The 15,498-nt window shown below is 47.1% G+C and overlaps 1 protein-coding gene across 2 annotated transcripts in view; it reads right to left on the minus strand.

The window, feature by feature from the left end:
• NAV2 (neuron navigator 2) overlaps nt 1-15,498 on the minus strand; it is a 363,747-nt gene that overhangs the window by 134,776 nt on the left and 213,473 nt on the right. For both annotated transcript variants that reach the window (XM_090263202.1, XM_090263193.1), the window contains 2 exons: nt 11,135-11,243; nt 8,788-9,177 (listed from right to left, as the gene is read on the minus strand). In XM_090263202.1, coding sequence (XP_090119328.1) covers nt 8,788-9,177; nt 11,135-11,243 — 499 coding nt within the window. The remainder of the gene's footprint in view (nt 1-8,787; nt 9,178-11,134; nt 11,244-15,498) is intronic.

A 15,498-nucleotide genomic window follows, 5' to 3' on the forward strand; every position in this document is an offset into this window, starting at 1 on the left:
TCTCATTTGCAGATGAGGAAAGCTGGCTTCCTGGAAGGATAAGTTGAAAATGTAAAAGGCACCCATGGGGCTTGCTCTCTTCTCAGACCATCCTTGCCCCCCCCCCCCCCATGATGCCTCTCAATGGACTCATTCATTATCACCTGCCTTGTGCCAGAATTAAGTACTGACGCACAGGGCCATCCACCCACTGGGCCCCAAGCTTCTCCAGGGCTGTGGGGTTGGGGTTTTCCTACAGCCCCTGGAATTATGTTCTATAGGCTGCTTCAATATTCAGCCAGCCCTGGACTATGGGACTATGGCTGGGCTGCTCTGGTCCCCAAGGCCTGAGACAATCAGAGGGACTGGATAGGTACCAACAGGCAAGAGGGAAACACCAGAAACGGAGAGTACTGAGGACAAAGGTCAACCATTCCCAGCCCGTTTCAGCATGGGCTGGAACCTGGGAGCTGTCCCACTCTCTCCTGATCACACTGGCCCCCACACTAGGCTGAGTTTAATGTGAAAAGCCTCTCTAATCCCTCTGTGCATCTGTTCCCAGGGCCTTGGCCTTACACAGAGCCACGCCACTGCTCTCTGGACCCTAATAACTTCTAATCTGAGATCACCCTGCTCCTCTCTTGAATCTCCAATCCACCCCAGACACCATTCTCATAAAAACACGCCCCACAGCCACATGTCCTCATGCCCTTGCTCTTGACGTTGGTCAGCCTGGTCACATGTTTATTATCTTTCAAGGCCCAGCTCGCATGTCCTGAAGATGCTGCTGCTACTGCTGGGAGATCTCCTGGTAGTGACATCTGCCGAGTGCCGTGTCCAGGCACAATCTCACGGAAGCTCCACCACAGTCCCGTGAGAGGGGCCTGGGAAAACTGAGCAGTTTGCTCCAGGACACACCACTAAGAGTGGTGTTGCCAGCCCCGGGATCCAGGTCAGACTCCACAGCCACACTCTCCCCGCTGCCCCTACCTCACAGTCAGCTCGACTTCCCATTAGTCATCCCTACAGAATTCACTGCTTCCCCACTGGTCTCTGCGGCTCACCGCTCCTACACTCATCTACACACGTCCCTGCTCCATGAACTTCTGCCCAAGGTATTAGGATCTTGGGGACTGGGTCTTGTTCGTTGCCCTTGGCCTCAGGGCTTTTGGCACAGCCTCTAGAACACAACAAACTCAATAAACACTTTTAAACAGAACTGTACTGCATTTGCCTGGAGCCTCCTTAGAAGGCAGCCAAAAGAATGCTTGCCAGTTCCCAACCCTAGGAGAGCCCCTGTTTTGGAAAGCTTTGGGACCAGAAGGATGTCGCCAAGGATGTGCGGGCAGGCAGGGAGGGCCACTCAAGAAGGGCTGAGGTAGGACTTTCTTCTCCCAAAGCACCCACGTCTGCTCCCTTCTTTGCCTTTCCACCAGGATTCAAATCTCAAAGCCAGTTTGTGCGTTCAACTCAGGGCCTAAGCCTGGTTTCCTGAGACGATGAGATACCCACTTTTTTTCTCCTTCCAATGAAGCATGAGGCTGTTAGCTATGAGTGGCGGCCTGGGCTGCCCATGTCAGAGTGGGACCACAGCTCATTTCTCCATGGGGCTGCTGCTGGCCGCTGAATCTTTTTAAAATCCTTGTCTCTGCCTGCTAAGCAAGGGTAAGCTTGGGAACGGTGGACGAGCTCTGCCTTCAGAATGTTTTAGCTCAGCTGTTCTTTCTGCTCCGATAGCCATGCCTACCCAGCTGCCAGTAAGGGCTGACAGATTTCCCTTCCCACACTCCGTAAATCGAGCGGGCCCACTGCGGATGGAAGAAGCAGCGTACAATCGAAGCCTCCCCAGCCATCAGGGACAACTGGCATTGGTAGCCGGAGCCATCACTCAGCCAAACCGCCCATGTTACGTGCCATCACAACCACGCGGGGAAGCGGTCACCTGTCACGCAGCACTAGGGGGACTTAGTCCCACCCCCTGTGTGACTCACTGTGCCTGCTTACCCTGCCCACAGAGCTGCTGATGGAAACAGGGGTCACTGAATTTGCCTGGGATGTTTTAACAGCAAGGAAAACTATCACACAGGAAGTGGTATTTATGGTTTCTGTGAATTCATACATGGATAAGACCTGTCCGTGAGAGAATCGAAGGAAGAAGAGAGAAATATTGTAGGAAGACCCCTAGACTGGGACCTGCCCCGGCCCCAGCCCTTCTCTGTGCTACTCTGGGCCTGAGGCTTATTATTTTTGTTGTTGTTATTGGTGGTGGTGGTGGTAGTGTGTGTGTGTGTGTGTGTGTGTGTGTGTGTGTGAGAGGGGGGGGGGCAGGGGAGGATGGCAGTGCATTAGTGGGAAGTGACTTACCCAAGGCCCAAAAGAGCTGCCTACAGAGCCGAGTCTTTACCTTTCTGTGACAGTTAAACCTTCCTAACCCCACCGAGACCCACCCAGAATCTGGCTGACTGGCAACCTGGAATTCCCAAGCCTTCCAGGAGCTGCACAAGCCAAGATCGTTTCAGAGAGATCAACCCAGAGAAATAACAGCTCATCCACGTCAATTCCCGAGGTGCCCGCCCCGCCAGAACCTGCCGTGACCCAGCGCCTTTCAGGACGGCCGGGCCTAAAATCATTTGTCTTGGCTGCGGGGTGCCCTGTGGCTTCCTCTCCATCCTCTCAGTTTGCCAGGAACAACAGCCTGTCAAGGTCGCTTCAGGTCTGGCCTGGAAAGCCCACCAGAGTCCCTCACCAGATAAGAAAGCCTTAAAGCTATCAGTGCTGCCTTTTGACTCACAGGGCTGCCTGCTGTGCTGTAAGCTGCCTCCGTGAGGGACGCCCCCCACAGCTGTCCACAGTGGCCAATGGAGGAAGAAAGAGGAGAAGAGAGGCCCTTCCATCCCATGACCCCCACAGCACACAGTCCAGTACTCCGGGCCGTGTCTGTCTTCCTGTACTGCCCACGCCTAGCTCCCTGGGACAGAGGTGGCCAAAGGTCTGGAATAATCAGACTATAGGAGACAGGGCCAAGGAAAGGAAGACTGCGTGGTGTGGCTGGGCCCTCAAGCTCAGGGGCTTCCACCTCAGGCACATATTCATTCAGAGGCAGGTGACTGGTCTCAATCTGCTGAAGGTCAATGTAGCATCCATTCAATACATATTTATTGACCACTTACTATGGAACAGACAGGCACTACACCAGCCAATGAAGACATGTGAGCGTCTGAGACAGATTTGACTTTAACCTTTCAGGGCTTGTGACAGGCATGGGCTCCCTTCCTCATAATCAGTGCACTGGGACAGTCTAAACTTTTTGAATGAGTGCCTTGTTTGATTTTATACACACACAGATATTGTAATTCTGATGTAGCACTACCCGTGCTATAATGGTATGTCAAATACAATGGGAGCCCAGAGGAAAGAATCAGTCGTCTGCGTAGACAGAATCAAGGAATTCTTCCAGAAGGAGGTAACCTGGTAGGCAGTAAAAAGAAAGGGAACCTAAGCACAGAGTGTTGCACATGTAAATGATGCCTAGAAGCATGAACACCCTGTTATGCTTAATATTTGTGTCCTCCCCCCCAAAAAATCATATGCTGGAGCCCTAACTCCCAATATGATGGCATTAGGAGGTGGGACCTCTGGGAGGTAACTGGGTTTGATGAGGTCAGGATGGCACTAGTGCTCTTATAACAAGAGGGGGGACACTGGAGCCTATTCTCTCAGCCACGTCAGGACACAGCAGACCAGGAAGGAGGCTTCAGCAGAGCTTGGCCATACTGGCACTATGTATGATCTTGGACTTCCAGCCTCCAAAATTGTGAGCAATAACTATTGTTTAAGCCCCACAGTCTATGGCATTTTGCTAGGGCATCCCAGACTGACTCAAGACATACCCTGACGTATTTGTGAGCTACAGGCACTTCAGCAAGGATGGGTCCTCAACTTCCAAGGAACCGAGTCTCCCAGCAGGCACCAGTGCCCACCTTGTACCTAGTGTTGGAAGATTCCCTGCCCCCTAACAGGAAAGACTTCTGCCATTAAAATGTCAACATTGAAGACTGGCTTGTACAAAACCCAGCTTTCTCTCCCACACTAGACTACTCATGAGGCTACATTTGAAAGGCAAGCCAACTGTTACAATGTCCACGTCCTTTGCCCTCAGTCTTATACCAATATAATGACTCTTGTAACTCAAAGCAAACAAAACACAGCATCGCATCCTATACTGGCCACTAGATGGAGCTAAGTATCAAACCAAAAAGACACCCGAGGTGAAGTTGATTTTCCCCAAGAGCTCCGTAAATAGAATCATTGAGTTTCACAGCTGGTGGTGGTAAGTTATTTAAGTCCGAGGTCCTGTGAGGGTAGGACTGCAGAATAGACCAGTCACAAAATATTTATTTAATACCTATTTGTACTAGTCTCTGAGTTTAGAAAAATAATGGGCCCTGTCTGCCTTCTAGGAGCGCCAAGGTTGGAGTAAGAAACACACACACACACACACACACACACACACACACACACACACACACACACGGTGCAGATTTCTTGAGCATCCCAGACTCTGCCAGGTGCTTCTCAAGTCCTATCTCTAATTCCCAAGGGTTAAGAACGTGTTCCAGTTCATTTGGCAGAGCCAGGACTAAACCCCAAATCTGCCTGCCTCTGACAACCAGCCCCTCTCAACCAGTTTCCCATGCAAAGTGAAAGGCTTGGGTATAAACCAAAGTCCCCAGAAAAGCAAGAGACAGAGCTAACTGGCTGGGGAAGTGCAAGAGGGCATCACAGAGGTGGCGTTCATTTTAGGGTTAGTTAGATGGACTTGATGGGACCGGAGTTCCAGGAAGAAAGTGGCATGTCCTGGCGGCACAGAGTGTTGCAGGAGACAGCCTTTTGTGATGAATGGCAGTAGCTGAGAGCAGTGGGAGGTGTGGGGGCTGTGAGAGGGATGTGGGCCAGGGCTGAGGCAGAGAGGGCGGCTGAGGGAAGGATCACAAAGAGCCTCCTGCGTGCAGTTAAGAAGTGGAGATCTGTTCTCACAGGCAGCCATCAAAGGCTCTCGGAAAAATTTCTGATGTTCAATTTAAACGGTCATTTTTTTTTCTGGGAAGGAATGTATAGTTATACTTTAGGAGAGTATACAACTCAGTGCCTCCTTTGAAAAGAAAAACAGTCATCGTTCCAAACATATGGATGCTAAATCTGTCTACTTAATTTTATTCTGTACCACATGGCACTTTGAATTTTTAGACGATGAGGAGATGGATTGACTTCACAGATCAAAACTTAGCAAGAGACATCTTCATCTGTTATTTAAAATTTTCCCCCACTAACTACAGCCAAAGGCCAATTTACCAATCTAATAAAAGGAAGCAATGAGGTCAGGTGACAACTTGTAAAGTACTTAGACATGCCTGGCACACACTAGTTCATTTACATATTTACACACACACACACACAAAGACCAAAAGCGTTCAGCACCAGGTTGTTACTAACATCAGCCCCACCTTTGGCAGAACTGAATGATACTCACAGATGCAAGTGCCGGCTCTCCACTGGAGACAATGAACTTCAGATGCCAAAAACAAGCCGCTAGACCCGGAGGAGGTATAGTGCCATTTAAAAAGCAAAGGTCATAGGTTTACGGAACCTAGAATTTACTTCCATACCAGGTTTTCTAAGTAAACTTGCTGTGAACTTTTACAAGGACTTTCCTCAAAGAGGCTCCTTCTGGATTTATGTATTACTCACATAGCAAGGCTGTCCCATGAAGCCAGACAGACATCTGGATGAAAACTTGAATCATCTCATTGTTTGCAAGTGCCTGGATGTTTGAGGTTGATAAGATACCTAGACCTTGTCTGAGACTTGGTGTCTTTATCAGATACAACCTCAAAGAGAAATCTAATTGTAGAAGGTTAAGAACCACATTAATCACAGTGCTGCAAGGCTTAGGGAAGTGAAGTGACTGGCCTACTGTCACAGAGCTCACAAGTGGCACAGCACGGTGTACGCTCCACCTGTCTGATAGCTCAGTCTGCTTTCTTTTCACTGTTTCAGTGGCCTCCATAGTATGACTGACTTAGCAGATTCCGAAGCAAAGCCTAAATGACCAGTCCTTCCATAACTACAACCCTGTCATGTTTATAAAAGGAAAGCAAAATGAGCACAAAGAACATTAAGTGACTTGCCCTGGATTCAACCTATAAAAGCAAACGGATGAATAACTTAGCCTCAAAGCAAACCCTCATATGCATTTCCACAGAGTGAAATAATGCTGAATGAACGTTCTAGAATGTTATAACCAGAAGGGGCAGTAAATGCCACCTGGACTAGTTCTCTTTGTTTTGGAGGTAAGTTTCAGCATCAAAAGGAATGAAAGAAGAAAAACCAGATCAGAGTTCTCTAGTTTCAATAATTGGGTGGTTTGCTTACATGCCTGCAGTTTTATCTACACTTGCTTTGAGAGCTATCTCACTGGCTAAAAAAATGTAAACTTCCCAAAGCAGGAGCTGAAATGTAAACACTTGTGCTTTTCAGCACGGGTAAAGGCTCTGGCTGGAATAGCCAAGAAAACAGACTATCTTGCTGTGGTTAGCACCGAGGTTCCGTTTTGAGTGCTTCAATATCTCCACCTTGTGGAAACTGTTAGTACTGCATCAAAATAAAAAATGACCATCTATCTACTGAGGATTAAGACAGACCCAGCAATAACATAAACTCTATTACGGGATACAAAAATCTCAAAATGACAGTGACATTTGATAATGATAGCCTTGAAGCCATGCTGGATAGCAAATGTTGTCTAACAATAAAAAGATTAAATTACATACACCTTAATTTTAGTAATAGTGTGCTACCGTTTTCAAGTTTACAAAGAACTACAAACACAAAATGATGCTCTGAGTTAACTGGATCATTTAATTTTTCAGCCCATTAACTTTCTCAGTCATTCTGGAGGGCAAAAATGTGTTCTACTGTAAGGGTTTGGTGGCTCCTTCTTCCAAGTTTTCATTCCAGGATGGTTCTAAAAGTACTAGGTAGAAAGTCGAAGCACCTCTATGTCTAAACTTTCAAGTAAAAGAACATTTCAAGTTAGGCAGGTAGAAATAAACAAAAATAAATTAATTTTGAAATAAACCCCAGTAGTTGTACTATTTCAATGAGTCAATAAGATTCTGGGCAAGAGAGTGCGGTATGGCGGTTAAAGAACAGGGCTCTGGAGCTGCTGGCTGTGGGCTTCGCCTCTTGACCACTGCGGGACCTTTGGGCAAGTTATTGAACCTTCCTGAGCCTCAGTTTACTCATCCATAAAATGGGGATTATGATATCACCTACCTCAAAGGATTGCTGTGAGTACAAACAAGGTAATACATATATCATATATGTAAAGCATCTAGTATTATACAAGCTTGGCATGTAGTGGGAGAATTAGCTATTATTCAATTATGAAAATACAGACTCACCCATGGGTTCTTGACCACTATTCATGGAAATCAGTGGCCTGAGTTCTTTTTGTTTTGTTTTTAAGATTATTTATTTATTTGTTTTTAGAGAGGGGAAAGGAGGGGAGACAGAGAGGGAGGGAGACATCAATCAGCTGCCTCTTGTGCGCCCCCAACTGGGGACCTGGCCAGCAAACCAGGCATGTGCCCTGACTGGGAATTGAACCAGCGACCTTACGGTTCACAGGCCAGTGCTCAATCAACTGAGCCACAGAAGCCAGGGAATGATCTGAGTTTTATGCCTGATTTTTACTATCTATAATTTTGACTGCTAGAATGCTAGAGGAGGGAAAGATCTTGGAAAACTTCTGCTCAAGCCAAGTTAACAGATGAAGTCTCAGGCAAGTGGAATAAATAGATGCACCTTCAACTTACACAGTGACCTAGAAGTAAAGCTGAAAACAGGAGCAGAGCTGCGGACCATGCATGGTCACAGCAAGGCTTACATGGCATCTCCTCACAGGGAGGCTGGGTTTGTGCCTTCACCATGGATCCACCTGTTCATTCGTTCAGCAATATTCATAAAGCGCTTATGGGTACAATACACTGGGGATGTGGCCGTGAACAAGCCAGATAATGTCCTTGCTGTGTGGAGCTTATTATTATAAATAGGAGCGGATAGAGAGACCATAAAATATAAACAAATAATCAGGATAACTTAAAATAGTGATAAGTTTTCAAAGGAGCATAACACAGGGTGATGGAGAGGACAGGGTATGGGGTAAGGCCACATAAACTACTTCAAGTTGAACGGTCAAGGTAGGCCCCTCCAGAGAGGTGCCAGCAGGGCAGCAAGAGGGAACCAGTCATGCAAAGATCTGAGGAATAAAATCCAGGCACAAAAGAGACGGTGCAAAGGCCATGAGGCAGGAAAGAGCGTGATGAGACTGAGGAACTGAAGGAACAGCTACAGCAGGGGAACCAAGAGCTAGGGAGGGTAGAGACCCAGGAGACCTAAGAGGCAGGTAAGAGCCAGATCCCGTGGAACCAGGCAGGCCATGCTAAGGAGCCTGGATTCCATCCTAAGATTTGGTTTAAAGAACTGACACAATATGGTTTGTTGTCAAATGTCACTCTGACCGCAGGGGGCGCCTTGCTGAAACTGCCCAGCGAGTAACTGCCAACATGCCACACGGCCTAGGACGTTGATGTGAACAGCAGAAAGTGAAGTCGGCAGTTTGATCTGATCCTGAGAACTTAAATAAAGCCCTGGCAAAACAAAACAAAAACAAAAACAAACAAACAAACAAAGCAGATGCCAAGCCTTCTCTGGCTCTGTGAAGAGAGAGAAACCCTAAGGACTCACCCACTTGTGATGTCATCCGTCCGGATATTCTTGCTCAGGACGTCCCCATCGCTCATGTAGCCAGGGGCATCCATGCTGATGCCTTCCAGGTCCATCTCGTCTCCTGCTTTGTCCGAGACGTCCACGTGGCAGACACTGCTGCCCCTGGAGGCCAGCTGCCTCCGCAGAGGGGCCGAGTACACGTAGCGGCCCGACTCGGTGTTGATGAAGCGGCTGGCGTTGGCTCGAGGCGGGTACCCGTTGCCCATAGAGGGGGCATCCCCCGCTTGGAGCCGGGGGCTGGACTGGCCGAGTCGCCAGGAAAGAGGAGTGGGCCTGCCCGTCAAGCTGAGGATACTACGTCCGCTGATCTCCGTGGTGACGTTGGTGTCAAATGTGGTTTCTAATGTGCTAAAAACATGAAAGCCGCCTTGGGTAAGACCCTAATGTGCTGAGAGTCCCCTTGAAACTTATATGTTAAGTTGTTTTTAAAATTATGAACTATTTCCCATATACAAAATAGGATCAAACAACAGGCATCAATGTACCACCCTCTGTTAAAACTGAAAACAGGAAGATACCCACGTAACATCCTGGAAAGCCCATCGAGGACTTTTCCCACTAAAACATGGTACAAGGTACTCCTTGCCATCACTTGAGGAAATTATCTCAACTACTATAATCTTCCTAACCAGGAAGAGAACTAGAAAGTGCCAGATGGGTGACAATGAGCGTAAAGGTACCCACCTGCCCGTGCCTCAGGGAGGCTGCGTCACGGCTCTCCTTTGCAAAGGCAGGAAGCACCTGTCCACCCTGAGGTTCCTAATATCAGATCGCATTTCCTCAGCCCCCTCCTCACCGAGCAGAGCAGGTGGGGAGAGCCTTGGTTTTCTAGCTCTCCAAGGTTCATTCCCTCCACACTTCTGCTTCTCCCACATTTTATCCAAAATGACAACTTAACTTTGGGTGGGTGGGTGGGGAGGCTAGAAAAGAGTGTTACATGCCTAGGCTTGAGATCACATTACATGGATAATAATTCAGATTACATGGGTCCACACCTGCCAGGAGACTGAGTTGGTCCCTGGCCATCAGGAAGACTCTCTTGCAGTCCACTGTCTTTTTGGATCCAACACAGTCCAGGCAATCAGTTTACCCCCTCAGAGCTGCACTGGGGTCTCTAACTGAGGAAGGAGAGCAGTCTTTCCTGCAGGAGAAACCACTGAACCTGTCCCTCCTATCACCATCATCACCATCATCATCATCATCATCAACACCATCATTATCATTCTAGTCCAAGCCAAGAAATGCACCATCCTGTTGTAACGTAACCCACAGTCAGTCCAATTTAGTGGCTCTGGTGGAAACAGGGATGTTCCATACCTCGTCATGGGGTCCAATATCTGCTCCATGCCATCAAATGGCTAAAGGTTTAGGGGTCCCCACACCACAGGCAGGTTCACTCTCCTCTGGAAGGACCCAGTTCTTTGGTGCCTCCACTGTTTTTGTTGCCCTGCGATCCTGCAAGCGGCCTTACTATCCTCATATGGGGGACCTCTCATGTTTGGGCCCCGGTCTTATTTAAGGTGGAACCCATGGGGCTTACCCCAACCTGCCCCCAGTGCTGGCAGTAGGGAAGCCCTGTGGTCTCCTTGCTTATTCATTTATCAAAGAGGCTGAAATTGGAGAAGCAGAGGAGACCAGTGGGGGTACCGAGGACTTGGCCTTGGTTACCAAAGCCAAACATAGACTGTAAATCTCGATTCTGCCAAAATCACGAAGGGTGTCCTAGGGTTGCATCCTTTTCAACTTCTTGCTCAGCAATGAAAACAACCTGATAAATGTTTCCAAGGCAATGCCAGATTTCATACAGTTAAATCATTGTTTAAACATGATCATACGTTTTTGTAAAATAGCTCCTTACGTGTTTTATAGACGTGCATGACTAACAACATTACAGAGTGCTGTGTATCAGAAGACTGGGTAGGAATTCAAGTTATTCCCTTTATCACACAGGTCAAATACAGTTCACCTGCTCATTTGAACAGCACAGTAGAGTTCTGGAAAATGCACGTAAAGTGAAATTTAAACGGAGCTGGTCTCAAATACCCTGTTGAAAGGATTTAGCAACCTCTTGCTTTGGGTAGAAATCTGTCTATACTAATTCCTGCTCCTTACACTTCTCTTCTGCACACTGTATGGCTTTTTTTCTTTTTTCTCTTTGGTCAGTTTCAGCATATTTGACAATCAAGGTGTCATTTATTTCACTATTAACCAAATCGCTTTGCTAGTGGCGTGAACAAACACAGGAGAAGCCGTGTGAAAATCGAGTTCCTAGCTAGTTCAGCAAAGTAAGTCACACTTCAAATACCTGTGTGTAACCTGAGTTCCCCGTAAACTGGACATGGTCTCCTCCAAATTCTGCCGCAGGTCGGCGATGTTCTTCACCGTCCGCAGTCGCCGTGCCTCAGGATCTTCCCCTGGGAAGAGGAGGGTTAAGACCATTTTAATTCTCAGAGAGATGGTGAACTTCACGGGAGCAGTAATTGTGTCCGTGATTTAACCATGTTCCATACTAGGGGCCAGGCTCACCACAGGTGCTTAAAAAGGATGTGAGAAGGAAGGAAGGAAGGAAGGAAGGAAGGCTCAAAGGAAAGTGTTAAATCCAAGGAGAGAAGTCTTTCTTCTCCCCCTAGGTCCCTCCTGAAATAAGGGAAGTCCAGCCTGTGGGAGAAGCAGAGAACCTGGTCTGAGACATAAATACACTGTCACACTGATTCCAACAAAGACATGCACAGGTCACGTCTGACCCAGGAATCATTTTCTGCCCATGCAAAGGCGGGCGAGGCATTTGTTTTCTCACCCACGGGCGATGCACGCTGCTGTCTACTGGACCCACGTTACAAAAGGAACTTGGAGTGGCTAAAAGACCTGACCTCATTAATCACAAATATTTTTTCAGAGGGAGGTTTGCCTTTTCTTTATTACGCCATCTCAAATTCTGGATCCTCTCCTCACTGGCGGCACACAGGGAAGGTGCTGACGCTCTCCATCCTTTAGATGCCCCCACCCTAAAGTGAGGACAGTAACTGTCCTGATCTCGAAGGACAGCTGTGGGGACTGAATGACACAGAGGCTGGAGGTCCCTGAGCATGGTGCCCACCATAAGCACTGAACTCATGCCCGCTGGTGCTGCAGAGCAGGGAGCCATCAAGGAGACTCAAGGCTTCATGGGGGGGGGGGGGGGGGGGACAAAGGACTTCCATTCCCTGAGCAAGATTTTCCAGAAAATACATGGCCCCGTAGAGGTCAAGCTGGCACAAATGACCCAGGAGATGCAGCCACATGCAAGCCAGGAGGTCCTGTGCTCCCTCAGAGAAAACAGCCTTGCTTCAGGCTCTCTGGCTGTTGTTTGGCTTGGGCTTACTAGGGCTGGAGGAACAGGAGAATAACTACAGTAACAATGGAAGAGATCACACATCTTTCCCTCAGAGTCATTTCAGGGAGTGCTGAGAAGACTGCAGAGCCGCAGTTAAGGGTCTTTAAAAGCCTATGACCATTTCAAGTGTGAAACGACATTTAAAAAGAATTCTCCATAGAGAACACAGTCCACATGGGCAGCAGGACGTGGAATCTACATCAGATGCTAAGTAGAACTTGCAGCAGTTGTCCTCAGTGGGGCAACAGGCAGCTAAGACATGTCACAGAATTAACCTTCCTTCTGGGACAGATGAAATGATAGCTATATGATTTTATAAAGGAAATTTGCTCTAGCAAACTCTGTCCTTGAAAATGCAAGAGTTTTCAATTTCCTCCCTCTGTTTAACTAAGAGAACTTTGGAAGGCATTTATTTTCTTCTCTTATCTGAAAAGTGATCAAACTTGTACTTCCCACCCAATTCTTTAAAATCTGTATACGGAAGCACATGTGTTTTTGAATGAAAGCAGCACGGGTCAATCTTCCCCTAATGGCCTCGGAGAAACATCATTGCATCTATCTCCTGGGTCATAGTTAAATAAACTTGCTGCCAGTTGGGCCACATTTTATCTATGTAAGGCTGCCAAAAAAGGTACTGATCCTTTGGACAGCTCTACACCCTGCAGCAAACATTCATTATGAAGCTAATTATTTTCATTAATTAGTTCAATCATACACAAAAAGTATAATAATTACTTTATTGATCCGCATCCCTGTTAAAGACATGGTTGCTTGTGTTAATGCTCCTGTGGAAAGTCAAAGATCTTTGAGATGGGATGGCATCTCACCTTTCTGTGTGATAGCCTCCCACACATGTCTATAGATGTTCCAGAAATATTTATTGTCCAAAAGATGTTTGGTCCGTGTAGGGTTGCAGAGAGAGCCTTGGCTTTGCATTCTGACAGAGAAAGGGCTGAACCGCGACACGGCTGCAGATTAGCAGCCTGACCTTGGACAAGTCACTTACTCTTCTGAATGACATTTGTGAAATGGGGATAAAACCCTTCCATTCAAAGAGTTCAGAGGAGGGTCCGATAAGGAGGTCCAGGCGCAAAATGATATGCCTGGAACCAAATGAGGGTGCGTTGAATTTGCTGGATTTGACTGGCCTGGTTCCCTCCTGCGGAGGGGGTGGGTCCTGCTGGGGAACGTTTGCTTTCCCCAGAGCCCTACACACACCACACTGCAAGAGTGACATAGAAGCAAAAACTAGTAATCTGCCTGCCTTGCTCAGGTGACCACTGTCAATTCTGCCTCCTGGGAAGGTGGCCCGAGGGTAAGATTTTCCCACCACCTCTCAGCCTGAACAAAATAAAAATACAAGCAGGCTCCCGTGGAAATAGCAGGATCCTTTCAGCTCATATATGGGGATCATAAAAATCAAGCTATTCTCTGTCTACCTGTGGCTCTTGCATTTGCCAAGGGCAGCCCTCCCTCAAGCCTTTGGCTGTGTGGAGAGAGTGCTGCACAATCTGACCCCAGGGGCTGAGTTTAGAGGATGCCAGGGTGTTATAAGAAGAACATGGAAGGAGCCTGGGATCTTTACTTGGAAGACGAAGGCTTAAGGGACAAGCTGCTACACGGAAAAGATCGAAATTGTCTGAACTTCAGGAGGCTGGATTATATCCACGGATTAGAAATGTAAGAATAAAGAACTCCGTTAGCCATTAAAGCTGCAAAATATGGAAAGGCTGCCCTATGAAGGAATAATCTTTCTGCCACAAGAAATACCCAAGCAGAGACTGAAAGATGGTTCACCAATGATAGAAGGGACTCAAAGGCTGAATAATAAACAAACAGGAGCGGTGGTTCCTTCTAACTGCACAATCCAAGATGCAGGTCTTAACTATCATGCTATGTAAATGACAAAGCACCACAGGAAAACCCACCTAGTTGCGTAAGCACAAGAAGAACTAAGCCACTGATCAAATACCCTCATGAATGTCCACTTCTAAATATACCCACCATTCGCTGCTATTTCAAGGGGTCCATTATAGGTAAGTTAAATTCAACTATGTGCCACTCTACAGGGTCTCCATAAAACAATTCACCATACAGTCACACACGTGAGTCCTACTGCTTGAATGTAAAGACAATTCACCCTGATTAAGAAATTTTCATTAGCAACCAGCACCATCTGATGTAGCGCGGAAGACTGCTTATTCAGGCACAATTGGTTGCACAGGTCTGTTCCCCAAAGCAATGGACTGCATCTCAGGCTCTCTGAGCTCTTAGTTGGTTTTACAGTCTTAAGGCAGAGGAGACATGGGAAGAAAAAGAGAACCGAGAAAAAGATCACAGGCTGCAATCTGTCACTCTGAAATTTAAGTGTTATGTGGAATGTTCTCTGGCTGCTGCTTTTGCTTTTCAAATGTGAATTCTGTGGAGCCTCCATGCCTGACATGAACCCATACTACACCACGGGACACACATCTGATACACGCCAGGCTCTGCAGCCCTGGCCTCCTTTTGATGTGTGCACATAAGAACACAATCTGGAATGCGTGTGGAGACCTGAGCAGTCAGCTGAACTCCACACCCTTCCCTTGGCCCTTTTCCTGTGCTATCTGTGCCCTCATATGCAAGGGAGCTACAAACCCTGGAGAAAAGGAAGCAAAATTGATGCCAAATTTGGAGCCATGAACCACTGTAAGATAGATCTGCTACCCATGGCTTGAAAATTCTCTGCCCCATCACAGTGCCCAGTCAGCAGAACCAAAAGAAAATAGTGAAATCATCCCATCCTCTGAAATTAATACTAGAGCTCATGGTGAGATGGGTAAGATTCCATCATATGGTCTTGCAGACCAATGCTGCCACCATAACATGGCTATGAAAATGATGTGGTCATGGATAGTGAGTCTAATAAATAAATTTAAAATATAGATTCCATGTTTAACACAACTCTGGAATTGGTAAGTAGGAGAAGAATAACGCAGCCACTGCTAAATGTGAGGTTTACCACTCACGTCCCTGATTAGAAGTTGCTGGATTGCAGGGTGCAGAGTTGGGGAATGGGGAAGAGAGACAGAGAAGGCGGAAACTCAGGATGCGCTGCAGTAGAAATTCTAACTCAGATGCTAACTTCTGTCCTTGAAGTGAAGAATGTGACAGGTAGCATTCATAGGTAAATACTTGTGGAATGAATTAACAATATGACAACTGCGGATTTTATATTTTTATATAATGCCCCTTTAATCATCATGGTCTAGGCTATACTTAAATAAAATTAATTCATTTTTGGTTTTGGTATAAGC

Source organism: Furipterus horrens, unplaced genomic scaffold (genome assembly GCF_987537825.1).
Source record: "Furipterus horrens unplaced genomic scaffold, mFurHor1.1.pri manual_scaffold_2, whole genome shotgun sequence".
Taxonomy (NCBI): domain Eukaryota; kingdom Metazoa; phylum Chordata; class Mammalia; order Chiroptera; family Furipteridae; genus Furipterus; species Furipterus horrens.